The sequence below is a fragment of the Sander vitreus genome, chromosome 8, assembly GCF_031162955.1.
Source record: "Sander vitreus isolate 19-12246 chromosome 8, sanVit1, whole genome shotgun sequence".
Classification (NCBI taxonomy): Eukaryota; Metazoa; Chordata; class Actinopteri; order Perciformes; family Percidae; genus Sander; species Sander vitreus.
The window spans coordinates 31,339,642-31,350,506 of NC_135862.1; the positions used below are offsets into that span (position 1 = coordinate 31,339,642).

General features: G+C 39.1%; 1 protein-coding gene across 1 annotated transcript in view; it reads left to right on the top strand.

The window, feature by feature from the left end:
• The window catches only part of cbln1 (cerebellin 1 precursor), a 30,774-nt gene extending 22,763 nt beyond the window's left edge, over positions 1-8,011 (top strand). Inside the window, exon 3 of the mRNA XM_078256175.1 lies at positions 7,814-8,011. Within this exon, the coding sequence (XP_078112301.1) occupies positions 7,814-8,011 (198 nt within the window). The remainder of the gene's footprint in view (positions 1-7,813) is intronic.
• Positions 8,012-10,865: the final 2,854 nt, after the last annotated feature.

The following is a 10,865-nucleotide window of genomic DNA, read 5'->3' on the forward strand; positions in this document are numbered from 1 at the left end:
GCTTACGTAAAGGAACAGTTGACCCCCAAATCAAAAATGCATATGGTCCCTCTTACCTGTAGTGCTATGTATCAATCTAGATGGTTTTGGACAACTCACACCAAAACCACCTAGATTGATAAATAGCACTATGGGGAAAAGGAACAATATGTATTTTTGTTTTTGTGTTTTGAACTGTCCCTTTAAGTAACTACATTTATTTTGCTATGACCTGTGCTGTGTTTCCACCCTGATAATTAAAAAAAAATAGTTTAAGTACAGTCTGAGTGTTTTCATCAAATTCACAGGCTGGCTGTTCAGAGCAACACACACACACACACACACACACACACACACACACACACACACACACACACACACACACACACACACACACACACACACACACACACACACACACACACACAATCACACACATTCAGTCTAAGTCACTATGTTCAGTTCGCTATTAAGAGGAGTGCTGGACCAAGAGAGCTCTTGACTCTGACAGGCTCTCCATCTCCTACACACACACACACACACACACACACACACACACACACACACACACACACACACACACACACACACACACATCCTCTCCCTCTCCTGACCATCAGGTAAAATGAGGTGGATAAGTGTATAATTATGGGATGTTTATGACTGTGTTCCATCACTTAGCAACAGTTTTACTATTACTTACTTCCAGGGGGAATGGAAATATTTTGATGTATTAAGAGTTGTGTCTGAACTGAGCTGCACTGTGGGATGATGGAACTTGAAAACCCTGCATGCTGTATAAATAATGTAAAGAAACAAATGCATTGCCCACATACACTGGGTGAAGTCTGAAAGCATTGCCCATCTAAATTGTTTTAAATCACAGCTTGTTGTCTTTTATAAAATGGCAATAACACACTACTGCACAGAGATTGTTTTTTTTTAAAGCTTTGTTGTGAGGCAGATCTATGAGTAACATCTTTAAGATGGACGTCGGTATGGAACATCAGGGTTTGTAATGGATGTATCTTTGTAGTGGAGACAAGAGTTGTAGGAGTTGTTAGCTTTGCTGTCATTGCTGTTTAGAAAATCACATAAATGTCCCACAAGCCAATGTTTAAAGCGGAAACAGCAGAAAGATTCCAGGTCGTGGACACAGCATTATAAACACCTGTACTATCTAATGCAATCCATCCATCCATGTATGCAATCCGATACAATGAGACAACGTCCTCTCAGGAAGAACAACAGCATCAGCTGTGTCAGGCAACATTTGAAGTGACAAAGCCCTTTAGTGTGGTAACTACGATGGGAGCTCTGTTATCATAGAGCATAGAGAGGAGATCACTGTGGATGGATTTGTCAACAAATCTTCAGACTGAAACACAGGAGTCCGAGTTACAGTAACATAGTTTTTTTTCTTTAGCAAGACTGTGGTCTCCTTTCCTAATAGTGTTAATTTCGTCAGACGAGACGAAACTAAATATGTTCGTCAACAACCTTTTTTTCCATGACTAAGACGATGACGAGACTGCGCCAATGTCCAAAACGCTGACTAAGACTAAATTAACATGCATTATTGTTGACGAAAAAAGACGAGACTAAAATTTTTTGCATAAAATAAAAACTAAGATGAAATCTCTCTTCATTTTCATCTACAATCGTCTCTACTTTTTCATCATGCGATAGACTATTCAGCTGTTACTAGGGTTGGGTACCAATACCCCGTGCTAATACGGCATTGACCGGACCGAATAGCAACGCGGATTACGGTGCCACTTAAATGCCTGCGTTTCTCTCTGATGCTCCTAAACGGACGTTAGAGGCAACCGAAACATCACTGCACGGGACACTAGTTAACACTACACTTGGCATCAGGTAACGTTAGCCTACTGTTAGCTAGCAGCTGGAATAAACACGGTTAAAATGCTGACAGCTAAACGGTGTAAAAGTTTGTCTGTAATTCACTGTGTAGGATTCCAACTAGAGCCCGACCGATATATCGGCGGGCTGATATTATTGGCGGGCTATCGGTGGGCCAATATTATCGGCTGATATTTTCCAAACTATTGGTATTGGCATTTATTCATTCATCAGAATCATTTATAATGACAAATGACAAATTATTCTGATAATTGAATATTAAAAAAATAAAATAAAAATGGACGAAACACCCTTCAACCATGTTATGAGTGTTGGCGTTGCATAGTTTGTCCACCAGAGGGCACTCTACAACATCCCTGTTGGCAACACTCTTTGATTTATTTTGTTGTTATTGTCTTTGTTCAAAGGACTTTAAGTTTCATATTTCAAGTTTGTATTTTTATACATTTTATTTATCAGAACTTTAATATATTTTGATGTTCTTCTGTTGAGACAATAAAACAAACTATTACTTTTAAACTGCATTATCATATCATATATTTTAGTGAGGACTCATAAATAACTACAAATAACTAATGTTAAGGAAATCAGTTTTTTCTGCATTTCTGGATATTATTTAAAAAAACATATCGGCCGATATATCGGAATATCGGATTTTTAAATCATCAAATATTTGTATCGGTATCGGCCTTAAAATTCCTTTATCGGTCGGGCTCTAATTCCAACACTGAGATGTACGACTTGTTGTCTGAAAAACAACACATATGTTGCGTTCACTTGAAAGTCGCCTCGCCAGCCTCGTGCAGCATTCAAAGTTATTGTAAAATACCCTTTTCCCATCCAGTGGTTGTTTTTGTCGTTTAACAGGAATTTACTGGTGAAATAAGGAAGATGCTCGATATTTATATAACTTTATATAATTAATTTTTATACAACTATTTGACTGAAATGGTTATAGAAATAAACTCAGAAATAATTTATTTAAAAAAAGACTAATTATTAATTAATTACTAATAATTTGACTAAGATATACTGAGTTTTCTTTTGACTAAAACTAGACTAAAATGACGAGACTTTTAGTCAACTAAAAGTTGACTAAAAAAAGATATGTGAATGACTAAATATGTAAATACTAAAACTAACAAGGACATTTGGCACGAGACTAAGACTAAATTAAAAATAGGTGACAAAATTAACACTATTTCCTAAACATAACCATGACGACAAAGGTCCCCTAACCTCAACGAAGTACAGTTGTCATTTTTATCCAACCCCCGATGTTTCCTCGACTTTAACTAAGCACTAATTTGAACCCAAACCATGATCTTTTCATAAACTTAAACAAGGTTTTTTTTGTGCCAACACCTAACCAAACCTTAGTGTTACAGCCCTGCCTCCTAAAAATGAGGTTCCCATACAACTAAATTGCATTCCCTGTTAACATCCACCGGGTCACCGGCAATTACTGATACTGACATGTTACATAATAAGCATTTAAACACAAAAGTTCAAAACTTTTGTCAGTATGGACATGCTGTACATAGTTTGATTGGTATCATTGTCTGTAACTCAATCATTCAGTTAATTTTACTGAAACCATAAGCACCAAAGCATTATTCATAATCTTAGTGCTCATGCTATTGAAATAAAAGAAGAAAAAAAAGGACAAAATGATGACGCTTCCCTACTTCTAGGCTGTCCTAAACGTTCAATCCACGTCCATTCCTGTCTTATTCATATTCCTCTAGTCCGTAAGTGTCCACAGATCAAAAGGATAACAAGGGTTTTTCAAAAGAATTAATCCAGGTTATGAATGCTAATTGTCTGCTAACTGTCTAACTTCATTTGCCGATCTCGTAATATATTTCTCCTTGCCCTGCACCATGTTGCTGTTGGTATGTTTGTTTTCTTCAGGTTGCTGCCTACACAATGAAACTATCACCACCTTTTTCTGTTTAGTTTTCACCCCGGGACAGCCCCCGACGTCCAGCAAGCGCTCCCACTGTGGAGCGTCTGTCAATACACTGCGTCATCTCTCTGAGTAGCCATCTTAGAAAAAGCTGTCATTGGCTATCAACACGTCAATCATGGAAATTGTAGCCAATCACATTCCCTTTCTAACGGTATATAGCATTATAGGAACATCTAATGGGAGCCAGTCCAAATTCAAATTCAAATCCAAATTGTTTGAATGAATGTAAAAAGGTATTGTAAGTCATTTTAAGTCTTTAGTATGTTTTTTCTAATAGCATAGAAGTGAGTAAAAGCATTTAGCAAAATGTTGTCACTTGGAGAGGTTTTGGAGAGGTTTTGGCACACCAGTGACACCTGTAATACCAAATACTGAAAACTCCCTAGCTCCCATTCGGTTAGGACTAGAGTTCTGAAACTGTATAGAGGTCTTGTTGACAAGGTGTAGAAGGTATCTGTATGTGTATGTTTTAGTTTTTTTTCTCCAAAACTTAAGTTTTTTTGAACTGCTGTAGTGTGTGTTGTGTTTTAATCACATGCTAATCAAGCACCTTTTCAGAAACTAGAATAATTTAGGTTTCAAATGAAGCCTTATACATGGATTTTGGCCTTGCAGTTCTTCTGTTATCAGCTTTTCCCTTTGGGAAAGGGAAATAGATGAAAATCAAGCAAAAAGAGGTGAATTTGAACAGGTTAAAGGCAAGGCAAGGCAAGGCAAGGCAAGGCAGGTTATTTGTATAGCACAATACAACAATAGAAACACATTGTATGTGCTTTGGTCCATGACCATTCAGTGCTTTATAGACCAACAACAACATTTTAAAATCTATCCTATGACCCACAGGAACCCAGTGTGGAGATTTAAGGAACAGTGTAATATGGTCCGATTTTCTGATGTTACCTTTCAATTATGTTTTGAGGGAAACATATTTTATCCCGTATTACATTTGTTTTTGACGTATCACAAATAAATTTATAATCAAAGTCCGCATAGGAAGAAGGTTGAGGTGGATGAGTGGATCAAACAAACACAGGACTATAACCCAAAAGGCTGCTGTTCATTTCCCGTGTGAAACCAAAAGTCAACATTGACTAATTTTAAATGATGTACCAAACGTACTTATTTGAACCCTAGCCATGACCTTGTCCTAAATCTAACCAAGTAGATGTGTTTCAATTCACAACGATAACCACATGTTTGAAACAAACCTAATCTGCGGCAACATAAGTTTTCCTCAAAACGAACAGAAATTGAGAATTCAGTGCAGTTGAACAGTACGGGAACGTCATTTTTTTAGGAGACAGGGTTGAGTGTTGTCACTAGAGCTGCAAAGATGAATTGATTAATTGATAAGTTGTCAGCTATTAACTTAATCGCCAATTTTTTTTTTTCTTAGATCAATTTTTTATTATTTTTTAGCACAATTTATCATTCAGACATACAGAACACATTCCACAATATGTGCCAGGTAATGTCGGATGGTGCATAGAACAGATAAACAAATTGAACAAGAACAAAAACCCTCTCCCATCTCCCACCCTCTGCGGTTTCGGGGGAAAACAAAAGAAACAAACCAACAAACAGAAATCACACCTTGCCTAGTCGCTCTCTAGTTCTTGTGGCGTTGAGGTCATTAGGTCTGACATTTGTGCTGCTGCTCCCATAGGTTGATAGTTGATGATTTGGCTTTGTTAATCCTTGCTGTAGAGAGGTCAAGCATACTTATGTCTAGAAAATACGCCAACCACTGTTTTATACAAAGCGACTGGGGGAGGGGGGGGAGCTATCATTTTCTTGGTTGCAGTTGAGCTAGCCAAATCTTCCTCTGTCTCTCATCGCCAACTATTTTGATATTCAATTCATTGGTTTGAGTCATTTTTGAAAAGAAAAGAAATTCTCTGATTCCAGCTTCCTAAATGTGAATATTTTCTAGTTTATTCACTCCTCTGTGTCAGTAAACTGAATATCTTTGTGTTGTGGCCAAAACAAAGACATTTGAGGACGTCATCTCGGGCTTTGGGAAACACAGATCAATGTATAATTGATAATCGTTAGTTATAGCTCTAGTTATCACATCATAATATTTTTCAACAGTGATTTGTACCGATTTTGGAAGGCAAAGAGAAATGATGTTGTCTTAGTAAATGGCAAACGGACTGCATTTATACAGCACTTCACAAATATGCCTCTCATTCACCCATTCACACTAATACACCAACCATGCGATCAGAGGACGAGCCACTCTCCCTCATGAGCCACAGCCGCTCCTGCTGAAAAGCACGTCAGATCAGAAAACACTGTGTGTCTATGTGTTGTTCTAGAGAGCACATGCAAACAACCCTTTATAAATAGTCTTTACAATTGTCAATAAACATCTTCCTTCCTCTCTGTATAGTGTGTACACCAGTCTGATGGGATTTGGGACACTTGTGTAGATGTTTAGCTGCTTTACTGTATTGTATTCTCTTTCAGACATATTTGTCAGATCAGTGATCCATCACACATAGTTTTTGCTTTTTGGCACTATTTACCCTTCTTACACCATTTATCACATTTAAAAGGGAATAGGAGCCTCAGTTTACAAAGCAAGATGACATAACTGACTCACAAATGGTGTGCATATCTTCCTCTTCCTTATGCTAAATCAGTCGGTGTGCAACAATCTCTAGAAATGCAGTAGAACACAAACCCTGTGTTGTTTTTTCTTATCAAGGTACAGCGGGTTTGCTCACTGGAAGGCGAGTAATCTCACAGGTTTTACAAAGTGTGATCCTGCATAAAGTGACATTTCTCCAAAATTCATTTCACTTTGTTTTAGTCCTGCATCGGTGCCAGGGGTAGCATAAAACCATCTCTTAGAGAAGCATACGGAGGGAACCAAATACAGGGAGTGCTTGTTTTTCTGCTGTTGCTCAAAAAAAGAGAAGTGATGAAAGACACTGGTGTTGTCTGGTGTTTATGTTGGCTGGCCTGGGAAGGGACGCGTCACTGACAGCTACGTCTCTTTGTAAGAAGATGTTTTTCCCCATTGAAACATTTGTTGAGTTAGACACAGTGTGTGTGTGTGTGTGTGTGTGTGTGTGCATGCGTGCGTGCGTGCGTGTCTACATGCCTGCGTGCGTGTGTCTTTCAAAGTCATTGTTAAATCTTCTCCAAGTGGTTTTTGAAAAAGTGCACACGGTATATCTATTGATAACGTGCTGACTGCACAGCACAAAGCTGCTCCACACAAATAACATATTCTGCTGTATTATCATAACCACATGCATTGCTGCACATATTTCTAAATTCTTGCAGCTCAACTAGGAAGTCTAAAAATATCCCTACATTTCCCTGCATGTGTGGGAGAGTGTCTGACTGTGTTCGAAACCGTTCCCTCATTCCCTCACTCACTATTCCCCTGTTCCCTGTTCATTAAATAGTGAACTATATAGGGAACGACCAAACGAACACCCACTGAAAATATCGTTGCGTCAGTAGATGCACCCGTTGTTCGTGTGACGGAGGCGGGCGCGCCCAGCATCATGTAAACAAACCGTAACAAAAAATACTTTTAATATGTCCCTGAAACAAACAGATTGCTCCAGAGAATAGTCAAAGGTTGTATAGATGTTGCCTGTTACATTTCCACTGTTTAGAAACCAAAGTCCGCTCCATTTTTCCTTTTCAGTTTTCGCGGGTGCTTCTGCTTCTTCTTCTCCTCGGGGAAAACACGGCCGTGTTGCATTGTGGGATACGGGAGTAACATGTTGGGTACATCGTACGTACACTCAAATTAGCAGTGCACTGTGGGTATTTTGTAGTGGACTATGTAGTATGTGAAGTTTACCGTGGAGAATTCAAACACTACTACAAAATGGCGAACGCGCTATATAGTGCACTATTTCCGTGATAGGGAACAATTTCGAACACAGCTTCTGTCTGATTTTTTCCCCCTTTTCACTCTTTAAACTGTCGGTTCTCTTCCGCCTCATCCAGGTGAGCCTGATGCACAACGGCTGGCCGGTGATTTCAGCGTTTGCCGGTGACCAGGATGTGACGCGCGAGGCGGCCAGTAATGGTGTTCTGATCCAGATGGAGAAGGGAGACCGGGTCTACCTCAAACTGGAGAGAGGAAACCTCATGGGAGGATGGAAATACTCCACCTTCTCCGGCTTCCTGGTGTTCCCCGTGTAGAGGAAGAGGAAGAGGGAGAGGAAGAAGAGGAGCAGGGGGTGGAATCGAAAGGAGGAGGAGCTGGTGGAAGATGGGAAGTGCGACGATGACGGGAGGGAAAAGGCAGACGGAGGAAGAAGAGGGGCGTGGGGAAAAGAAAAGGGACGTGAATAAGATGGTGGAAAAGAAGAGGGATTGTGACAACGGACTCTGTTTGGGAAGCTGCAGAGGGAGGAGGGAGATGTTAGAGAGATGTAAGAGCATGGCACAGAATGATTATACAATGGTAAAAATGAGAGAAGAAATGATGAAGCCAGTACATGAAAGTGTATGGCCAGCTTCTTCACTTCCCTTCCTCCTTTCATCTATCCTTTCAACCATTCTTTCCTCCCTCCGTTTTATTCAGTGGCTTGACTGCAGCTTTGGACAGCCAAAACCTTTTTTATTCTCTGCTGAAAGACGCAATTGATCATCTATATGTTCCAGAGTGTTCTAATGCCGGAGTGCACCCCCCACCACCACCACCACCACCACCCTTCCTCCACATTCATTCATTCATTCATTCATTCATTCATTTATGCATCAATCTCTATCAACACAAGCTATAAGGAATGTTTCTTGAAGAACTGCTCCCCACATCTCCCATTTACTGTGGACATATTTCCAGGTTTTTTTTCATGCTCGACATAAATTGCACTGATTTTGGATCAGCCCAAAGCCAAACTAGAATTTTTATAGGGGAAACACAAAACTCTGGTCCCAAAATCAGGTGCTACATTTACGTTTCCCGTAAAGCTGTGTTTTATAGTTATTATAATAATTATTGGATTTAAAAATAAAAATCCTTCACCTCACGACTCATGTGGGGTACATAACTGTAGAGTTTCCTACACATAATCCAGGCAGCAATTGAGTTTCTGCATGAAATGTAGTCAGGAAAACAAAAGAGTAGTATAGACATGTAGGAGCCAGGAGGAGACAGGGTTGCTGTCTGACTTCAATCAGGAAATTAGAAGATTTTAAAAGAATACCCTACAAGCTAGCACAATCTTTCCAAAAGTACTATAGAATTCTTTTTTTTACATTTCCACTGTAATGAAAATGTATTAAAGTATTAAAGGGTAACTTTGTTTTTTTTCAACCTGGACTCAATTTTCGCATGTTTTCATGTGTACGTGACTGATGGTAGCAACAATCTCTGAAATTGGTCCAGTATTAAGCAACACCGCTGCAGTGGGCAGCGGCGAAACAAGGTACGATTTAAGTGATTAGGCAATTGCGCACCTTCAATTTACGTCCACTAAAAGTGCTTGTTTTGCCACTGATATGCTCAAACTTTTATTCCAAGTGTCTGACAAAATTATGGAAAGGATCCCTACAGAGGCTGACCTTTTTGTTAAAGAGTAAGATCCTCTTTTTAACACAAAAGCATCCCATTGCTTGCTGCAAACCCACCAGACTCCATTTACATAAACCGTAATTTTATCATCGCGATCACGGAAGGCTTGTATCATGTGGCTTTCCACACAAACAAACGTACACGTGTCATTAGTATGAGATTTTAACTGCATCGGGCTCGGGTCGGGCTCGGACATAAATATCTTAATGCCTGTCGGACTCGGGTCGGGTTCGGTTACTGCTCTGTCGGACGCGTGCCGGGACAGAAAAACGCGACCCGATCCGCACTCTAGTAGGGATCCTTTCCATAATGTTGTCACTGAGACACTTAAAATAACAACCTGAGTCTGTCAGTGGCAAAGCAGCACTTTTAATGGACGAAATTGACAATGCCCTACTGCAGTCCGTTCTCGCTCTGTACTGGACTGCCAAAGATGTTGTGTTCAGATTAGTCAGTTAGACACCAATGCATGGGGAAATAGGCTTAACCATGATTCTCTAGCGACTAAAATGGACCTAAGATGGGTATTGATAGTCCTTCTGTGTTTTTTTTATCATCTCTCTGGCAGCCACACAAACATTTTAATGAACCTCCATCATGTCCTACCATCCTTTGTTCATCCTCCATCACCGCTGTTTTTTTTCACATTTTGTACCCTGCCCGCTCCAAGATCCTCTTCTCTTTTCGACTATGCTGTTTACCCACAATTTTTTTTTATCTCTTCCTTTTTTTTGTGAACTGTTATCCCCTCACTCATCTCTCTCTCTCTCTCTCTCTCTCTCTCTCTCTCTCTCTCTCTCTCTCTCTCTCTCTCTCTCTTCCTTCTCCTCAACGGTCCATCTCCCTCTCCTTCCTCATGTCTGTACTTTATCTGCTGCTGTACTCGTTTGCCTCCCAGCACGGATCCTTCCTTGCTTTTCTTCAATGTCGGACTTTGGACACTGAAACCAACTTACAACCACAAACTTTATTGCTTATGTATATATATATAAACATATATACAGTATAATGTATATATATACATACATATATATGTTTATATATATACATATATATATATATAAATTTACACAGTATATATATAAATGGATATATAAATATGTCGAAATCTAAGCCACCATTTCTATTCTACTGGTATTATGATGATAATAATGATAATACTAATACTGAAAATTGAATCTGGTTGATGACTATAATATCTGTATTTCCGTACTTCAGTGTTATATAAAAGAAAAAATATTCTAAGAGAAACTTACTAGTGATTGTGTGTGGAAATCTGAGGCTGCCGTTCTGCTCTTCTGATTAAAAACATGCTTCTTGTTTTTGTTTTGGGTCAAACCAAGTTGTGGCTAAAAAGCTGAGACTAGTTATGTAAAAAAATCTACAGTTAAAAAGGACTTTTATTTATTTATTATTATTATTATTATTAATAATATCAATCGATCGGTCAAATCAATTTATCTACTGTTTTCTTAT